The sequence below is a fragment of the Aulostomus chinensis genome, chromosome 2, assembly GCF_037954235.1.
Source record: "Aulostomus chinensis isolate RoL2024-O1b breed Wild chromosome 2, RoL_Achi_v1.0, whole genome shotgun sequence".
Taxonomy (NCBI): Eukaryota; Metazoa; Chordata; class Actinopteri; order Syngnathiformes; family Aulostomidae; genus Aulostomus; species Aulostomus chinensis.
Genome location: NC_141321.1, coordinates 16,372,940 through 16,393,448, shown reverse-complemented (window position 1 = coordinate 16,393,448; position 20,509 = coordinate 16,372,940). Strand labels below are relative to the sequence as shown.

The 20,509-nt window shown below is 39.5% G+C and overlaps 1 protein-coding gene and 1 long non-coding RNA gene across 3 annotated transcripts; one reads left to right on the top strand and one right to left on the bottom strand.

The window, feature by feature from the left end:
* Window positions 1-555: 555 nt before the first annotated feature.
* LOC147269229 (ephrin-B2a-like) lies at window positions 556-8,324 on the bottom strand. Of its 2 annotated transcripts, none has more exons than XM_086181237.1 (5): window positions 7,947-8,324; window positions 6,986-7,269; window positions 5,662-5,754; window positions 3,847-3,957; window positions 556-2,724 (listed from the first exon to the last, which is right to left on the bottom strand). In XM_086181237.1, the coding sequence occupies exons 1-5, from the start codon at window positions 8,057-8,059 to the stop codon at window positions 2,333-2,335; spliced, it is 993 nt and encodes a 330-aa protein (XP_086037363.1). In that variant the 5' UTR covers window positions 8,060-8,324; the 3' UTR covers window positions 556-2,332. The 2 variants fall into 2 exon arrangements, with proteins under 2 accessions (XP_086037363.1, XP_086037371.1); XM_086181245.1 differs by having other exon boundaries at window positions 5,662-5,742.
* Window positions 2,774-4,004, top strand: LOC147269230 (uncharacterized). The gene is made up of 3 exons (XR_015109599.1): window positions 2,774-3,065; window positions 3,195-3,250; window positions 3,445-4,004. It is a non-coding gene; the product is annotated as an uncharacterized LOC147269230 (long non-coding RNA).
* Window positions 8,325-20,509: the final 12,185 nt, after the last annotated feature.

The following is a 20,509-nucleotide window of genomic DNA, read 5'->3' as shown; positions in this document are numbered from 1 at the left end:
ATTTTCAGTGTTTAATTCACTATCATAAACTACAGTAAACTACCATACATTTATTGTAGTTTATTATAGCGTATTATAGTTTTTTTTTACTGTAGTTTATTGTAGTTCCTGCTAGTTTTTGCTCTGTTCTTTTTCTGCTGCTACTTCTATGTTTCTGCTCCTGCAACAGTGCCAATTTCCTCTCTGAGGGACGAATCAAGGTTTATCTTATCTTATCTTATCTAATTACAGCTGAGCAGCCTCCTCATTTAAAAGGAGAGCTCCTGGCTTCCTGCTTGTAGAAGCAACAGTGTCCCTGGTGGAGAGGAAGCTCATGGAAGCTGACAGGTTGAAAATGTGCAGCATGATGTGGCTGAAGGAGCATGAAACATGTTCACCCATGGATGCCGAGCACGCCGCCACAGGAGAGACCGGCAGACAGTTAAAAGCCGCCTGCTTTTACATTTAAATGATTTGAGATCATTTCTTTTATAAAGAGATGGGAGACTTTTCTTAACCGGCACTGCAGCCGCTGAATGAGGAGCTGAGAGGACAGTTCTGAAGTTGAACCCTGGTCTGTGTATTTGCACAGAAAAGCTTTGGAATAGTGTCTCTCTGTGTGCGCAAGATGATCAAAACACAGATTTGGAGAGATTATAAGGGACCTGCACCTTCACACAAATCCAGCATCATTTTGTCCGTTGAAACCAACATTTCACAAAGAAAGTTCCAGCATGCTGCTCCCTTCATGACAGTCGCCATCCCACGGGCATCATTAGAGGTGTAATGAAGAGACATGCTCCTCTGAGCAGCGACAAACGCCCACTCACACCCGAAAATTACAGCCTCGTCAGAAATATACAAGAATGCATTAAAAACTTTTTCATTCCAGTCACTCCTGAAGGTCCGCATTGGATTTAAATAAAAACAATTTAAATACCGTATTCAATCTTAACTAATTCCGTTTTTTTTTTATCAGCAGTTTTGTTAAAATTTTTGTTTAATTCAATGGAAGCAGACATTTTGAAGCGAACAAACTAAAACACATCATTTTAACTTAGACACATAAACAATATGTATAAGACAAAAAAAGTATCCAACACAACTCATTCCCTTTTTTCAGTGCGGTTGTAACTTTGTGCTAGTTGAAGTGTTCATAAGCTGTAGCATTTAAATAATTTAATAACCAGACAGAGTCAGAACTTTATCAGTTATATTTGCTGATTCAAGCTCCTATTTCACTTTTATATTCTTTGATTTCTGCTTTAGTTGGTTTTGGAAAACAGAGAGAAAACACAGATAGAACACTGCTGGGAAATGGCCGCATCTTTTTGTAGGTTTGTCAAGAAACTAGCCACGGCAGTATTCAATAGTTTCATTTCAGGTTATTCTTTTTTATAAAGCCCTGGATTTACCTTAACCTTGGCTTCAAACATTATACTGATGTTTCCACAGTTAAACAAATGCATAAATGAAGGCCACATTGATCAGAAAAAATTTCTGTAGAAACCCTTGAAATTGTTTTAAACTTTAGTAAAAGTCACAAACTCTGGAAGATAAAATACTCACACTTCTTGTTTGCCTCTCATCATAAAGGGTAAACTAATCTAATAATCAGTGTGTTAAGCTCAATTCCAATTTGTGAATATAACGAGCTGAACTTGTCATTTTCCCATTGTGACGTGAACCAAATAAACGAATGAACTTTGAATGTTTTGTCTTCTTTGACTTGAAATTAGTTGGACTACTTTCTTCTTCTTCTCCCTCTTCGTCATCTTCTTCTTCTTTAGTCATTTTTGGAACGTTAGGGTTTAGCACTCCACTGAGGAATTCATTGTTGGGGTGCAACATCACTTTTTTTTCTAATACCGTCAAGAAAAGACTCATTTCATTTAAAAACGAGAACACGAAGTGCTTTCAAATTTTGTGTCGTGCGAAATATGTGTCAATAAATTAGATCCAATATGTAGCAGTGAGAATGTGTTGCTTTTCTGCTTCTTTTCTATGAAAGAGTGTAATATATGTATATATTTAAAAAAAAAAACATTTTAAGAACCAAAACAGTCACTGCAGAGACATCCAAGATCTCTCATTAAAACTGGAAACAAGACGTAAATAAGTTGTGATGAATCGCTTACAGTCTCTTCACTTCAGCAAGAACGTGAAAATGTTCGGGGCGTTTTCTGCAGTTTGACACAGACAGGTATATCAGCGTCTTTTGCAAAGTTTAAAGTCAGTGCAACATCCCTCCCAGAAAAGACCCATGTGACATGTTTTCATCCACTGCAAATTTTTAAATTACTAAAAGTGTTTTTATCCCGACAGTGGAAATCTGGCACCACTGCAGGAGACATTAGACTTTGTAGTAGAGGTTAGAGGGACTCTGGGGCGTTATCTCCTGGACTATGTACACAGGGGGGCCGTAGTCACCGCTCACGCGCTCATAATGACGACAGACAGCGCTGTCGGAGGCCGGCAGTGGAAAGACAACATCACTACGATCTGAGCCGTTGTTGTCGCTGCTGATGCTGTCCCGCTTTGGCACGGCTAAAGTGTTGAGGGACACAGAGGCAGACTGCTGCCTATCTGGGACACAGTGGCGGTGGCGGTACCTCCACAGCAGGGCCAGCAGAACGATGACGATCAGGAAGAGGATCACGCAGCCAGAGACAACCCACATAAACAGTCCTGGCTCAGAGTCAACACTGCCACCGGGGTTTGTTTGCCCTGTTTCTGAGCCTGCGTCTGTCATGGGGAACAGAGGAAGGAGGAGATGAAAGAGAAAATCAGGACATTTAATAGAGATTCAAAAGCAACATTACACAGTTTATGACCTCTTACACCCACAGAACCTCTGACAAACCTTTCATATACTATCACGGGGGTGGGTTCAGACCAACGAGGGAGGGGAGACAAAAGCAGAGATAGGTGAGGAACAATTCAAAGGTATTTATTAAACAAAATACATTAACCAGAAGCTCAGGCTCGGTGACAGTCAGTCAAAACTTGAGGAACAAAACTGGAAAATCCAATGAAGTAAACAGGAACTTGTGGGCACAAGTCAACCAACTAAAGGAGAATTAAAGGTGAGAAGCAAATATCAGAGGCAGGTGAGCATGTGATGGGAGGTCCGAGGACATCTGGTGGTCAGACACAAAATGGCAGCGACGAACAACCTGTGGCTTTCCACTGACACCGAATGATTTGAATTACAGTGGCAGAAGAAACACCGGTGTGTGATTGCTCAATTCCTGGTTTGTGGGTGAGGAAGGTACGTTCTTGAACTACATATTTCTGAGATTATGCCAATCATTTTGCACATTTAATCCCATTAATCTCTATACTGGGTTGCCTTAAAGGAAAATTCTGGTATTTTTTTGGACCTATTTTCTCTTGTGTTTGGGTTGCAATGATGGAGTGAGAACATGATTACTGTCCATCAACTGTAATGTAACGTTTATGCAGGGTTAGGGGTCAGAACGAAGCTGGTGTTGCTGTGATCTGACGCCCATCGAGGAAGAACATCTGCGTTCTAAAGAGTGGAACACGTTAATACGGTGATCAGCTAGAGTCCAGAAAGAGACGTGGTGGATTTCGTTCCTCTGACTGGAAAATATCAATCCAATAAGTACATGAGGTTTCTCAGTTATGTGTTTGACACAAACTGTCTCTGCAGGATCATTTCAATGATGTTGGCCAATCACTTTTCCCCTGAAAGCTATGTTGCAATTTTTTTGCTGTTTCTAGTAAAAGCATTTTCATGTAAATGTATTTATAAAACATGTTAACACATCATTTTAATTGTAAAAACCGTGATATTTATGTGTCACAATCCAAATAGTACATGCTTCTTCCTCTTCATACCACCTTCGCTTTTGGTGTCTGCTTCTTTCGGCGGGTCCTTCGACTTGGACTTTACTCGTGTGGGTGGGAATCTGGTCGGGGACTCCTGAAGAGTTGAATGTGGATCTGAAGAACCTGGAGCACGTGATGGTACATCCATTAACAACAGAGTTCACGTCTGTTTCTTTCACTGATATGTAGAGAAGTCTGTGTCACATGTTTCCTGTTCATCTCTGGTGACACTGACTCATCAGTGATGATTCAGGACTTTGATTCTTACGCATATTATTGACATTCAGATATCAAAGAGGAGGCACTGAAACCATTTGATGACCTCAGTAGACCAGGAAAGTTGCGTTATGAGTCAAGCCAGGGACTCTTGACAGGAAAAAGAAGGTGTCGCTATCATTTTATCCACCCACACGCTCATTTCTGAATGCGGCACTTTCACCTGCTTCAAAGAGAATGTTGGAAAATGGTGGAAATTCCAAATGTAAGCACAGAGAGGTGACATTTTGAGGGAAAATACAAAGGATTACAAGAAAAACAGAAATAAAATAGGGGGATTTCTCACCAGTATTAACTGCTGGGCTGATTACATATGCAACTAAGAAGAACGCACATGCTCTGACTTTTGAATGAAATCTACACAAAATAAAGAATATCTGAACAACGTCATCCAGTAATTCTTAGCACAGTGAACTTTGTTACGTCATCATTCACGTATCATTTCTACCGACTAAATTTAACTGCAATGTTCAAAATATCTACGCGATTTCAATTCAAAGGAACAACTTATTGATCCAAATTGACTAAAAACTTCAAACTGACCAACAAGACTTTTGAATAAATGTAAAGATTAGAACAAGATTACAACAAAATCTAAACTATTAATGTTTTCTGTCGCCGTTGAAGGTTTGTTTACTCCAGCGCTGTTTGTAAACACAGCAGAAAAGCCGCCCCATATATTCATGATCAGATAAGAAACTCACAAAATGCCGATTTTTTTTCCACCCGCAACTATTTAATAATTCATTTTAATAAGACTTCACATTTGTGAGACCAAAAACTGCATTTTGGGGGGGCTTCAAGAGATTTTCAAGCTTTTAGCAACACAAACAGAAAAACAGTGTGTATCTAATTACAGAGCTCCAAATATGTGACTTGAATTGCCTGGAAAAAAATATCTAAATAAATTGAAGGGTTTTTTTTTTATGTCTTTGTCTTTTTTATCTGTGTTTTGTTTGTTTTTTTTAACTTTGAGTTGGAAATAAATGCAATTTCATTCTGTTTTGGGTTTGATCCTGAATGACAATCAAGTGGAACTGACCCTTCTAAACAAGCTGCTGCTGTTATAATATCATGCAGACAGTTAAGGAAATAACAACCGAGATCATGCTTTATCCTCAGGACATTTCAAGTAAAAGCAGTGAGTGTTCTTTTAATCTGATTTATCTAATGTGATAAGAAGGCAAAATCTTAAAAAGGACCTTTGATTGTACCGATGTGAGGCAGGGAAAAAAAAGGGATTATTGGCTGACACAGCCAGATTGAATGATCGCATGCAAGATAATACTGATGGCCTTAAGATGCCAGAGGTTGGAATTAGAGATTTGAGATAATTCATGACAGCAATCTCTCTTCAAGAGAATGAAGAGATGAGGGAGATTAGCTGACCACTTAGGATTTCCAGAGAGGATATTATTGTATTACATGCATAAAAACAAGAAGAAAATTACTGTTCATTTTCTGTCTTTCATTCACACCCCATCGCGCGTGCGCACACACACACACACGCACAAACACAATCACAGGCACACACACATGCCGTGTTCTTACTTTGGCCGACTCTCAGCACCAGCCTCATGGATTTGCTTCTACACACACCTCCGCTGGCGTTGTCCAGACTCTGCAGAGCGCCTGTGGACGTCGCTGATACGGTGAAAGGAGGCTAACATAAAGTAACTGTTGGCAAATTGTCTTAATGCACGATTACCAAGACACACGTCATTGCATTGTCATCTCTTTTCACACTTAACAGTTACCAAATGTTGCATCACTTGTAAGTAAGAAAACACATGCAGCACAAACCATGAAGGTGCCTACAGTAAACACATGATCACAAATGCAATAAGAAGACCACAGATGATGCAAGTAGGACTGGAGCTCATTATTGATTAATCTTTTAAGAACTGGGCAAATCGGTTCAGCAGCAAAATGTGTAAAAACACGGAAAAGTCAGTCCACCCCCCCCCCCACACACACACACACACACCCCACACACCCCAAATATTTGTTTCACTGCCCCATTAAATATAGCAGCAAACTCATTGGTTCACAAACTAAATCAGACGATCAAAAGTGGTTCAGTTAACAGTTGATCAATGAATAATTTAAGCACCCAATGTAGAATGGGCGATGAGTCGCAAACCTGTTTTAAGAAAAAAAAAACACAGAAACACACACCAAGAACTCTCTGTCACCCCTGTCACATGTGCACACGTGCGCGCGCCCACACACACACACACACACGCAAGAAATAAAAATGATTCCATGCACACAAAGTCTCTCTCTCTCTTTTTCTTTCTCTCTTTCTCCCTCTCTCTCTCTCTCTCTCTCTCTCTCTAACACACACACACACACATAGATTTTTAGGAGCATTTAGGTCAGATAACAACATCTCACGGGCAACAAGCAACGTTGCCATGAAAGCTCCCGTCAAATCTGCCTGATGCTGTAAAAGCCTTGTGTGATTTGGGGCATGTAAGCCCCTGGAATCACTCGGCCCTGCCAGCGCCGAGTGTGCTGTCAGAGCATGGCGAGGCGGACGAGGCTACACGGTCAGACTTCCTCACTATCTCATGCATCACTTGCAACTAAGATGCTGGTTCCAGTGACGGCAGTCCAATAACGAGGCCACATTTTTGATTCTCATGCAAACTGACAAATCGAGAGAGAGAGAGAGAGAGAGAGAGAGAGAGAGAGAGAGAGAGAGAAGGATGATGGCGTCCTCTTTTCTCAGGAGGAGGGGGAAAAGGAGACAACAAAGATTTGAATGTGTCACTGTTCTGATGATTTGAAGATGTTGCACATGTTCAAATGCAGTGAGACATACACAGGCGAGACAGTCACATGATCAGTGGGGTTACACAGAGGGACTTACAGGTGATATAATAGTCCCGCCCCCTCAGGAACTCTAGACCCCAGAGGTTGGGGCTGAACTCTTGGAACTTAAAAGTGAACTTAACATCCCGGTGAGGCTTGTCACAGTTCAACAGGGGTGTATCCGTCTTATCGATGGTGCAGCGCTCCATCTGACTTCGAGAGACCAGGTAGACTCGGTAAAACTCCTCCTTTCCCTCCCTAGAAGCATCCGCCCGTGGACAGACAATGTCCATCTTGTCTCCTATCTGAGGATAAAGGACCAGACCTTGACCTGGAGTAAATCTGGGTGTGACAAAGAAATAAAATGATTCAGCTTGTTAAAATCCCAAAGGTGGTAACATTTAAGGACAGTTGAGGGGAAGAAAAAAAACTATGAGATATTGTTTCGTTTTGCTTTTTTTACCCTCCTGTTGTTGTACAAGGGTGGTAAGAAAATAAGAAGCGAAAGAGGAAACAGACATCATTCTAACCCCACAACTTGTTAGTTTTTAATTCTTTTAAATGCTTCTCTTTATCAAAAACAAAAAAACAAAAAAACCTCAGGAATTTTGGACATTTGGAGGCTGAAACTGGCCATGTCCTTTCAGTTGTTTACACTCAAGGAACCAGAGATTTATGAATTTGTGTTGTACATTTTCACCATTTTCACTACTTTCTAATACATAGAGATCAAACCATTTATATTAAGCATGAATCAGTCCTACAGCACACATTGCTGTTACTTGAAGGAATTCACATTAATAAGACAAAAATCCTGGCACTGGAGAAGCTGGAACCTGTAAATAATTGATACGTTTGCTTTGATTGATTGATGGAGTTCAGCTCTACTTTAGTTGCTCATATGAGACATAACATATCAAAGAGTAAAATGATGATTGACAACACCTCTTTGCCAGTTAGGAAGAGGACAATGCAGCAGCAGAGAGTCAATCATGTGTGCGTCTGATTCGTCCACCTACTTTGGGTTGGAGCTGCTCCAGGTGACGGACTCCAGAGTGATGGCACGACATGAGCGGATGACGGCGAGCAGGATCAGGATCACGGCACCGCAGATCCATGGGATCGTCCCCATCACACACGGCGGCTCAGTATCATAAAACAGAATCGAAACAGGCTAAAACCAGCCGCCCAGCCTTCATGTCTCCGGTGGCTCCAGGTGCGCGGAGAGGACGCATCCTCGAGTGAAACCCCGTCAAGTGGCGATGAGAGGTCCCCTTGCTCTGGTATGGATGTTCCCACATTGTGCGTAATTGGCCAGAAAACCTCTCGTGTGACGAAATCGGTGTATCGAGGACAGAGACTATGAGGAGTATTTCAGCCATCAGCTGACTGACCGACCGGTCCGCCCACCTACTTGCTCCGAAGCGGGGGACACCGGGGCTGGGAGGCACCTTTTACTCTCAAGTTGCACGTCCTCATGTCGAGATGTGTAAAAGTTTTATTTGGTGCATGTTGTTTTTGTCTTTCCACAATCCTCCAGGATAACATTCTGTTTACTTTGGTCATTTGATTAAATTCAGGGAGCCCATAGTAAAATTAAACAGGCTTGAATTAGCAGGAATGCTAATGTAGCCTACATTTGTATTAATTAAACACCACATATCACCCGTTTTCCCCAGTATATGTACAGTTCATGACGTGATTTTAGAAAGGTTTACGGGGTTAACAGGGTGTTAAACCAAGGACTCAAATAAAAATGATTCAGCTGACAGGGAATTATTAAATAACAGTGATTTGTTGGCCAAATATAAAATCGTTGATCATTTTCTTGTTCAACTATTATTTAACTTAATAATTTGACTAAACCTGCTTGTCATTGCACCATTTTAAATAAAACAAAAGAGCTTTTTTTTTTTTTAAAGAAAAAAAAAAAGAAGAAGCTGGCTTAACGTCACCAACCAGTTAGCTTAACTTTTCTTTCAAACAGAATGACCTGACCTGGCGTCATATATTTAGATATCTTGTTGTTAACACAGTCAGCCCACCCATTAGAGAAACATGTTTCTTTAATTCTTTTTTAACAACCATTTTGTACCTTTGATTACATCTGACGACCTCTCAGGAAAGAAGGACGAATATTGGATTGATCTCCCACTGACAATATAGAATATGGGTGAAAGTTCAGGGACCAATCAGAATACACTTTAACATGGTCAGATCAACAGAGTGGCCTCCTTTAACTCCCATCAGACAACCTTAAAATACAGTACAAAGAATTATAATCGTGTGACTTAGGATAAAAAATGAACGGAAACTTTGAAATTGTTTGGATTGTGGAGTGGAGGGATTCATTTTTGTTAGAATCCAGCATTTTAAGGAGCTCGTGCTATAACCTCTAGTTTCAGGGAAATCTGAACTAATGCCAAAGTTGTTCAAAAGAAGTGAGCTTCTGTCACAGGACTAAAGTATCACCATTGACAGCTGAGCTGCACTGAAATGTCGGGAACAGAGGGGGCCGCGTTCAAAGTGCTGACAGCATCTTTCATATTTATTATTCATTTAAACCTCGAGTTTTGTTGACGTTGACTACACAGGGAGCGAATGCAGAGACATCTTGTAAACATGGAAATATACAAGGCTGACTTTCGGTTTTTCTATGTTTAATTAAAACAATTTTCAGATCAAATAAGCTGTACATATATGGGTTTTAGTTCCTAGCCTAAAAACACAAAGTAGCATTGCATCGGCAGAACTGTTGAACCCATGTGTTGTCTGAAACTTCTCTGTCATAATCATCCAACAATAACAGCAAATTGATTCACAGGTTCTGAGAGCGTGAGACAGTAAAGTGTATCGATTATTTTCAGGGCATCTGTGAGGACCGACTGGGAAGGCAACTATCACAGATGGCAAATGTCTGAACTATGGTTTTTCCTACAGAATAAACATAAATAGATTTTTGAAAATGTTTCATTTGTTTGACACCACCTTTGAAATGGTTTCTTAGTCAAGCACCAAATTGTTTCAGGTAAGAAAAAAGAAGCCGGTGTAAAGAGGTAGAGCAAATTTCTGCATCATCAGTGTAGGCTTCAACCTTGTAACCCGAACTCATATTTTTGAAAGCAGGACTGATAATTCAGGGAGAAACGTGGTATTGTGCGTCCCCAAGGAGCTGAATCGCTCTCCGTGGCAGCGATCAAAATCCTTTCCAGCCTCCGTCTGTGTCTTCGTTTCTTTCGCAGCAGAGCAGTTTATGTCGGTTCATGATTGAATTGAAGTTCTGAATATTGAATATACATTTTTTTGTCATATTTAAAGCTGAACTTTTTTTACTTAAAATAGATCATTTTAGTAATTATGCACGTCTGATATTTATTTTACACGATCTGAATAATCATGGCCAAATACTGCAAATCAATGAAAGTCCCCTCGGATCAAGTCAGTTGGTATGATGGTGGCAGCAGGGCTCGTTCTGGTCAAATGTCACAGTGTCTCACCATGTTGGCTGCTTCAAAGAACAAATATGGTGTTTCACGACACCTCCATGTACAGCACAAGGCACACAGATTCATAAACAGTTTTATTATTTTTAAAAAAGATGTGGGTTTTTTTTGTGGGTTTTTTTTCTAAGCAGACAGTTGTTTGAATAATGTGGTTGACAGTGGAGGACAAACAACTCCAGTACTTGAGTCAAAGAATAAGTACTCATAGTCAAACAGTACTGCATTTACAGTCAGTATTTCAGTCAAATTTTTACTTGAGAGAAAGTAAAGCTATACCAGCTTTTAATGTATTATTACATCAACTTTTATTTTAGCGCAATGAAAAATGTGAAGGAAATACACTTAAAGTGGAGTGCACATACTAACTCAAGCTCTGGGGTTGTGTTCTTTGTCGACTACTGGATCAGACTGTTTGAATACAATCCTGAATTCTGCACCTGATGTTAGTTTCCACTTCAACAACATATTGATTGAATCTCAAATGTAATGAAGCTTATCGCACTCATATTTTTCTGAATTAACGACTTAATTATCTCATTAATTTAGAGGAACAGAGCAGATTTTGTTCGCCTGAAGTAAATGCAATACGCTTCTGTACAAATGCCTGCTGACGATTTAAATTTCTGAATGTGCTCCATCTGCATCAGCCTATGATGATGAGTGGTTCTTTCCAACCCAGTCTCATGTCAAAACGTAAAAAGGCTGCGTTTGTCAACAGTGCAAAACGTATCAGTTCTACAATAAAGGCCTAAAAATTGTGAAATGTGTCCGTTTTTTCCCCTATTCTTTTCTATTGGAACGCTGGTAGGTCATGTGACTCTTTCATGCGGGCTTCTCAAAACAAAAACATGGCGGCCGCTCCTGTCACTTTCGGAGGAAAGTGCCTTATTCCGAGATAGTTTTGATTTAATAAAGCGTTCTGATGACATTTCTAGCGAGAAATATGCATTTTGTTTTCATAATCTTCGCTCAGTTCTTGTGTATAATCTTTGGTTTGTTCGTTATTACGATGAATCTTTCACATCATCATGTGCTGTGAATTTCAGCCATCAAGGTGCTCAGGGGCCCAAGCACGGTCCCGGGGTATCCACTAACCCTAAAGGGCTCCTCAAAGTCTGGCCCCGATTCCCTGGTTTCATTTGAGCTGAAGCCACCAAAAGTCACACCAATGATTGATGTCAGTGAGTGGACTGATTCTGACATTTTCAGCCATCTAGAAGTTACAGAGCTGAAACACAAGACCCCAAAGCCCCTTCCATGTTTGTTGCCAGAGATATAGTAGTAAAGACAGTGCACCTCCTTTATGACAAAAACAACAACTGCTGCAGTCTTTGGGGCTTGTGTTTTGGGGCATTATACTATGTGTGTAAAGTTTGGTGTATGTTGCCCAAGTAGAAATACCAGAACCCAGATTTGATCGTCAATTCTGCTCCAAAAGGCTCTCAGAGTGCAGCAGTCAAAGACCCTGATTTTGCCCAGTTTCACAAGGGGATAGTTTTTTTCTCTTTGAACCTAGGAAGTTGAAATTTTAGTATGTTGTTCTGTCCTCCATAAGGATCGCATCTGTGGTGGTTTGACCCCCCTAAGTCCTTTCTGCTGTCCGTAAAGGGCGTGGCAAAGTCCAGTAAAGTCTATCAATGAAGCATCATAACTGGTCAAAGTTGCTCCAAATGAGATGAGATTTCTGGGATGAGTTCACACCTCTGCCAGAAACCAATATTTTAAATTTTGAAGTCCCACCTCCTTCCTGAGGCTACTTCCTGTTTGGGAGGAGGTTATAGAATTATTCCACCAGATTATGATTTTATAAATTTTAGAGGCCTCACAGTTCAAGTTTCAGGTCTGTATCCACTGTAGAGGCCAAATGAGAGCCAAAGAGCAACAGGGTCAAAGGTCAACAGGCCTCATGTCTCAGCCAGGCCTCAAAGGGTTAAGTGAGCCTTTTGGAGCTCCTTTGAAAAAAGGCCTGACACCAATCTTGTTCCACGACAAACATGAAGAAGGATCTTTGGGAACATTTTCACATCTTTAAGACCGTCTTGACTCCTTTTTATAGCAGGTGTCACTGAACAGCACAAAGCCTGCTATTTCAGCGCATCAGGCCTCATTTCCTGATCAATTATTATTGTTTGAAACAAAGCTTAATATCAATTATTTATTTTATTGTAATCATTCTGAACACCTGATAAGAGAAACACAATAAAAACATTTGAAAAGGAAGGATCAAGGTGTTGTTGTACTGCAGTACCTACTGTACAGCATCAGAGACATTCAGTTATTGATTGCCTGAATGACCGATTTACCCATGAAGAGGAACAGCTTTGTTGGAGCAGTAAAAATACACTTATCGGAACGAAAAAAATTACATTTGAAAAGAAATTACATGACATTACCAGCACAATATATGAAGAACAGGTAGGATAAATTTAACTTGCCAAATAGTTTGGATTTCTTTAATTATATCCTTGATTAACCTAGAAATAAGTGTGGTTTGTTTCCCTCAATATTAAATCAGTAAATATAGCGTGAATTGATGGAACTAAAAGGCCACCTCTGAGTGCATGAGTTAGCCTCTGTGACGGATGTGACGTCAGCAGACCGCGCCATTAGTTTGAGTCATTGTTTATATTCTTAATGCTGATTGTTAGATCTAAAATGGTTACAAATGTACTTTGTAGGTAGAATAAACATCCAGAAATTAAATGAATTTGTTGACTGTCTTATTAATCAAAAGATAAAGTATTAAAAAATTTTTTTTTTTTTTCCTTGGACTGCGCGATAACTTCCGGATTTTCTCACGGAAGAACGGGGGGCCGACTTCCACGGAAGCGGATATTTGTAATTATTTTTATTGAACAGCTGTAGTCAACAATCACACAAACAACAAAAAACAAGCGTAGCTATTTTTTATTTTGATGGTAATTCCTGGGGCAATATGTTTTATATTATTTGTATTAGTCAACAATCCCACAAATATATTATCAACTCAGATAACGACGCAATGTAACGACAAAATACAATAACATAAACGCCATTTAGGTTTCCGTGGATTTAAACATAGCAACAGCAGAAAACTTAACACTGTAACGACTCTCTTCCGAGAGGTGAAAGATTCATCGTAATAACGAAAAAGAGTCACAGTACCTACCAGCGTTCCAATAGAAAAGAATAGGGGAAAAAAACGTACCCATTTCACAATTTTTAGGCCTTTATCGTAGAACTGATACGTTTTGACCTGTGGTGAACCGTTGGTCCAGGCAGGTTTCATAATGAGACCGTTTATTCGTCATAATCCTCATTTACACAATGATTTCTTCTTCTTGCTCCCAGACGTGCAACCTTGGTGATGATCTCCAATTAGTTTCTTTGTGAAATCTCCCCAAAGTGAAGCTAATGCTAACATGGCAGGTGTTTGATAATGAACAACCCCTATCACGATTAGCATTAACCTCAACATGGAGCTCAGCTTGAAGACTGTTTCATCACCCACATGGTTCAGATCATCATTGGGGAGGAATATCCTGCAGGGGGTGGCAGACATGCTGATCACTGGTTGATTGTCATGATAACCCTGAACACTTTTAGTAAAAAGGCACACTCACACAGATTTGAATTTCCCCACAGGATGAAGACCACTAGGGTAGATGAGTCCATAACTATCACACTCACAGCACTGAGTGTGAAGATTGTGAGGGATAAATTACAATAAAACTGCCTATCACTGTATTTTGTGGAGCAGAAGTGTGTTTAAGAAGTGTGAGACTGATCTGCTACACTTTGAACTCTCTTATTGCTTTCATCTGCATTTAAATTCAAACTTGTCACATTCAAAAAAGAATAAAAAGTACTGAAATTTCCACACTTTAAATCACCATTCTCTCGCTAGTCGCATATTTATTTAACCTCAAATAGTTTAAAAGTCTGATTGAACACACTTTAAAGCCATTTCCTCATGGCAGCTACGCTTTCACGCACAATGGAGAAGTTTCCCCCGACAGTCTTCTGGCAGAAAGCCCGTTTCGATTCTTTTCGTCAGAGAGGTTAGGTTTAGGAGAACCTTGTTTGAAAGCAGAAATATGAAGCTTGAGGGAGGGAAGACTTCATTTTACACTACTGAATGGATGCATATGGAACTTTGCATCACTGTTTTGTATCTATTTAATCTAAAAAAAAAAGCTGAAAAAAGAAATATCAGAATGTTATGAAATGTAGGTTTCAATCGAATCATGTATAGAAACGATGTTGGGAAGTGTGTATCTGATGTGTGTGTGTGTGCGGTAGCTACTAACCTGTCTTCGCCGACACTTCCTCTTTCAGTAACTGGTGTGTCTCTCTATCTCTTTGCTGTCTCTCTCTCTTTTCTCTCCTCCCTTCTTTCTTTCTCATCCAACAATAAACTAATACGTGGGTTTAACATGTCTTATATATACAATTGTGTGACTCATAAAAAAAATCCCCTTCCACTTCAAAAAGTAAAAAGAAAGTCACGCAACAAAATGTATTGTGAGATGTCGTGTAGCGTTTATGTAAATTCTGCCTACAGAGGAGAAGATATATTACTTTCTTGTATTTTAACAGGGAATTTACAGTTTTGTCAATGATAGTAAAAGAAGTTGACTCACAGGTCATGGTAGACTGACATGATGAGTTTACACTCAACCAAATATGAGGTTAGAGTTAGCATGGTAAGACAGATGAAATGCATCCCAACACGTTGGTAGACATTTATTTAATTCTAAAATACTGTACATCCCCCTCTTCTATCTCATATTCAAAGATTTTTAAACCTTGGTCTGATGGCCGATCCTCCTCATTGATCCAGACTGACATGTCATTTGTTGGAGTTTTTTTTTTTTTTGGAATGTTTGTGTGTTTTCTTGGCTTTCGCTCCTCACAAACCTTCATGGTCCCCTGAGGATAGATCCGATTAACTTTTCCTCTAGCCCCACCATGAGGTTAAAATAAAGCTGTCACAACTGCTGAACCTTTATTTTGAAAGATTCTCCTGAATTTTGGTGATCTTTAGGCTGACGGCCAAAATAACCCCCGAAAAATCAAAGCAGCACTCAGCTGCACTTTGTGTTTAGTGCTAATTCGCTAATGTTAGCATGCTAAGAGGCTAAAGTAACATACTGCAAGTTAAAACCTAAGATTTTGAATAAAATCATAATAGCACTGTACCAAAAGAGCCTGCTGCGTTGTTAGTATGACAGGTACGGATTTCACAATATCAGATTTACGCCACACAGTTGACAAGGATTCCCCTCTGGATCTCTGAATGCAAATTTACATGACCGTCGGTGTTCTGTTGATCCACGGATGTTTAAGGGATGACAGAACATGGTTGTTTTTTTTTAGTAAAACAGGAATTCTCCATCTCAGAGAAGCCCTGGATTTAAACCATTCTTACATGTCACTTTAATTCACCTGTTAACATTTTCAATGAAAACTCTTCTACATTAAAATTACCTTTGGTTCCTGAACTATGAACACACATCTATGCCTTATTTACTGTACATGAATGAACAAAGGCAGTAACAAAAATTTAAATTGCTTTGATTTTTTTTTTGCACTGTTATCATACATTTAAAGCATCAAGAACGTGGGTATTTGTTGCTTTAATTCTTTATGAAATATCAAAAGCTGCATGGATATTTCTCAGCAGATGAGTAGACAGACTTAAGGGGAATTTTCAGAGCTTTGTTTTGCCAACATTTTTGAGCGAATCAAGGTAGTCGCCACTGCATTATTGACCATATTAACAAATGTGCAAATATGGATTCTGAACATGATATTACTAGTGTTACCAGTATGTTGTGACTCCCCTAACCAAAGTATACTGCTAAGCCAATAAAATGCAACCCTACTTTTTAACATGCCAAACTGTCCGTTGTGCCTTTAAAGTGTGTGTGTGTGTGTGTGTGTGTGTGTGTGTGTGTGTGTGTGTGTGTGTGTGTGTGTGTAGAACAGGATCTGTTTAACAAGTATTCTTACTCTATGACCCTTTCACTAAAATTGGTCTCCATTTTATTTACAGTTAACAAGCAACCATTTCTTACCAAGTCACCTGTGCACCAAATGATCATTATGACTGCGCTTAGTCATGAGATGAATTGGATTTGTGTTTTTCAGTTAAGGGAGAAACAGAGGTGGGGATTTTGAAAGAGACCCTTTTCAGCTAAATGACTATGATCCTGAACACACAATCCTCACCACACATATAGATGCCACCTGTAAATAACCAGAATCTCTCTTGCTTGCTCTGTTTGCATGATGTAACCTAGTAACCGAGTCATACCGCTCCGTTTCTGAGAAGACGAGGTGCCTCCCCATGTTCTCTCACAACCTCGACCCTTCTCTCGCTCCAGCACTGTCTGACTGACTGGCTGCATCTTCATCAGAAACTCTCACTTGCATTAAGCCTTTTGTCAGATATAAGACATTCCTGCAAGCGTTTTTAAGGAAACAAAACAAAAAAGACAGACAGATGATGTAGTATTTGAAGGGAAAAGGTTGAAAGTACATGAGGAGGTGGGGGAAGAAGCAGAGTGACATCAGGGGATACCCCCCCCACACTTCCCTTCACAGACTGGAAATTGGCAATGTGTAATACACTTCAAATGCTCCTTCTTAGTCCTTCTCCCTTTGAACAAAACACATTTATAAATTTAAGTCACAGAAGACAAAGATAATAAAATCATACAATTAAAATTTAATTTCTTTTAACACTGAAATAGAACTTAACCCAGGAGGTGGCATGGCTCAGAGGTAGTGAGGCCGCCTCTCACCAGATGTCAGCTGGGATAGGCTCCAGCCCCCCCCCCCCCCCGACCCTTAACAGTTAAAAAAGAGAGGGAGGTGAAACCTGCTAATGTTAGGGTTTAGAAAGAGAGGGAGATTAATGCATGTACGGTGGCGCAAATATTACTTCCTACATCCGCTTGGTTATACTGAAGAACACACACACGCACACGCACACTCACACACTCACACACTCACACACACACACACTCACTCACTTCCTATGTACAATGCATGCTGTGTGTCTCACTGGCAGAGGTAGAGCAAAAACATATATTTGGATCGCAGTTACAAAACAACAGCTAACAAGTCCTCTTTTCAAAGGCCAGAACAATATGGGCTGTGTTAGGGAGTAAAAAAGTCAGATAACCAGTTCAGATAACTGGCCAGTATCTTTCATGTGCATATTTAAAAATGCATAGACAGAGAATCTATACATTAACAAACTGTATTTGCAATGATCCCTAAATTATTATTCAATGTGATCGGAGGCTCTCTGAACTAAAAACAAAAAACAAAAAAGCCAGGCGATTATTCAGTCAGCAAGGCCCTGCTTTTTTTAACTCTTTTTTTTCTTCAATGGGGAAAAGTGTCTTGGTGATCTAAAATTTCCACATCACACCTGAAATAGAAGTTGGCTTAATTTGGCTCATTTTTGTTGAAGGTGTGAAATGGAAAAGCAGAATATCATCCCACTCAGAGGGTCAACGCATGGGGACAGCATTGTCAAGACCAACGTTCATTCATAAAATCTCCCAGTTTCATTATCGAACTACAGTGGAAACCAGAAATTAAAGCTATGTGTAGAAGTTCATTCATTACATACATCTCAGTAAATATCTATATCTTTGTTTCTGTATCTCAGAAATGTGTTTGTCGTGTGTGTGTCTGTGTCTGTGTCTGTGTATGTGTGTGTGTCGTGTGTGTGTGTGTGTGTGTTTTTCTGTGTCTGTGTGTGCTACTGTGTTTCCACATGGGCCTGACAGCAGTGTCTTCATGTCACAAGTGGGATATGTACGAGTTGCCCAGACATACAGACAAAGAGTACATTTCCTCAGCGACGTGCTTCGTTCTCACCTGAATCGGACCTTTCAAAGGCTCAATCCAGGTTTTTTTTTTTAATCTTCATTCTCAAGATGAGAACATTTTCAGATCCACAAACCAATGTATCATCACCACACTGCTACCCGTACGTCAGGTAAACACCGCAGGAAACAATGCGCAACAACACAGACAGTCTGTCTTTCATTTTACTGCTTTAGGAGACATAAAAGTGGTTTCCTCCATCAAAACCTCTGCATCTAAAATTAGCAACTGATAGAGAGCGTGGGTGAGCTGCACAGATGGAAAGACTGAAGCTGATTATGATTCAATTCCACAATCTATTTAATTAAACAGATACTTCCAGATTTCTTGGCTGCATACTGAAATCAGTGTTTGTTAAAACAGTCCTCAAATACCATAAAATATTTTTTGTAATTATGATATATGTGAGTAAACTTGAAAATAATCGCATTCATATAAAATTAGAAACAGTTAAAAAGAACTTTTGTGCAAGCTGTTCATTTTTTAAACACCGACATTGGTGTGTATGAATTTATCTTAAAAAAATTGATGTTAGGGAAACAGTCGTCAATGAAACTTCCTTTCACAGTCAAATCTGTGATGTCATCGTGATTAAAAAAAGAACTGCAAGTCTTTAGGGGAACCAAGGAGAATTCTTCAGCAGTATATCATGAAATCGTGAAACAGATCTTGTGTGATCGTAGTGAAGCTCGGGCCACTGATGATGTTCATTGTCAATGTTTTCCTAATTAATAAAGTTGTCAGAAATTACTCTTTAAATTTTTGCTGGAGACAAGCACGGTGTTAATGTTTACTCTCTAAGTTATGCGGCTGTGAATGATGTGATGTTAAAATGAACACTGATGTCATGAAATCTGGATCGTCTATATAACTGTTACAAATGTTGAAACAAAGACAATTTCTATTAGCCACTCACAAACAAAGCATTTTCACCAAAAAACATATTTACAATGTAAAGTATTACATTCATATTTTTTAAAGAACAAAATGTCTTGATTTTTCAAAAGCCCCGTGCGATAACAATAAATGCACAAAAGCAGATTATTTTTGTTTTTACATCTTTTTCTCTGCTATTATTTTAGTTTTAGAAAAAAAACATTTCCCTCTCACAAATCTTGTTTCTTGATTAAATCGATTTGATTTGTCAAGTGTGTATATTAGATAAACATTCCTTTTGTCATAGTATAATGTGTGCCTGTCAATAATCACCAAGACAGTTCAACAATACTAATCACTCTACATTCAGATTACCTTTTGTTCCCAAAACCATTAAAGTGCCGCTGTGATTTATTTGTTTTTAAATGAACAAAGATGATTACAGTTAAAGAAATAAAGGGTTTTTCTTATTCCTACAAGATGATATTACAGTCTAAGCATTCTAGATAAAAACAAGACAAATGCAACCAGACTCACATTCCTTACATGCGTTTCTGATTCTTAAAAGGCTCATGAGGAATTCTACCTCCTCACCAAATGAGCAGCAGTGCCATCTACTGATAGATATTAGTTATTGCATCATCAGAGCTGATTTATGCAGAGAAAACAGAGGAGCAGGGGCAGCATGGCTCAGAGGTAGCGTGGCCGTCTAGCAACTGAAGGGTCGCTGGTTGCATCCTCACTTCCCCCGGTGACCATGCCCAAGTGTCCTTGAGCAAGATACTGAACCCCTAATTTCTCCTGATGGCCCTGTGACAGACTGGTGACCCGTCCAGGGTGAACCCCGCCTCTACAGATAAAGCAGTATAGAAGATGGATGGATGGCAGAGGAGCCATCAGCTGTCTCTTAATACAGCATTGCCAAAGGTGTCATATGGTGATTAAGTGTGAAAGTCACTTCAACAGAAAGGCCATTTATCAATGAAAAAAATAGCTGAAACGTTATCAGTGCATAAATAGACATCCTTTTACATTCTTAACACAAAGTGATCTTTTCCTAAACTCAGTCACGTACATTGCTGCCAATAAGGATTCAAGGACTGGGAGAGGGAAGACGTTTCTGCTAAATCTGGTACACACATCTCTTTATTCCCTGTTAATAATTAATGTTCAATTGTACACCGTCCTTTTCCCAAATACATTAAATAGACTAAATTAAAACTGCATCAGAAAACGGAAAATTTGAGAACACATCAATAAGTAAATGATTAAAAAAAAAAACCTCTACATGATAAAGAAACGCAGTCCAGCGTTGA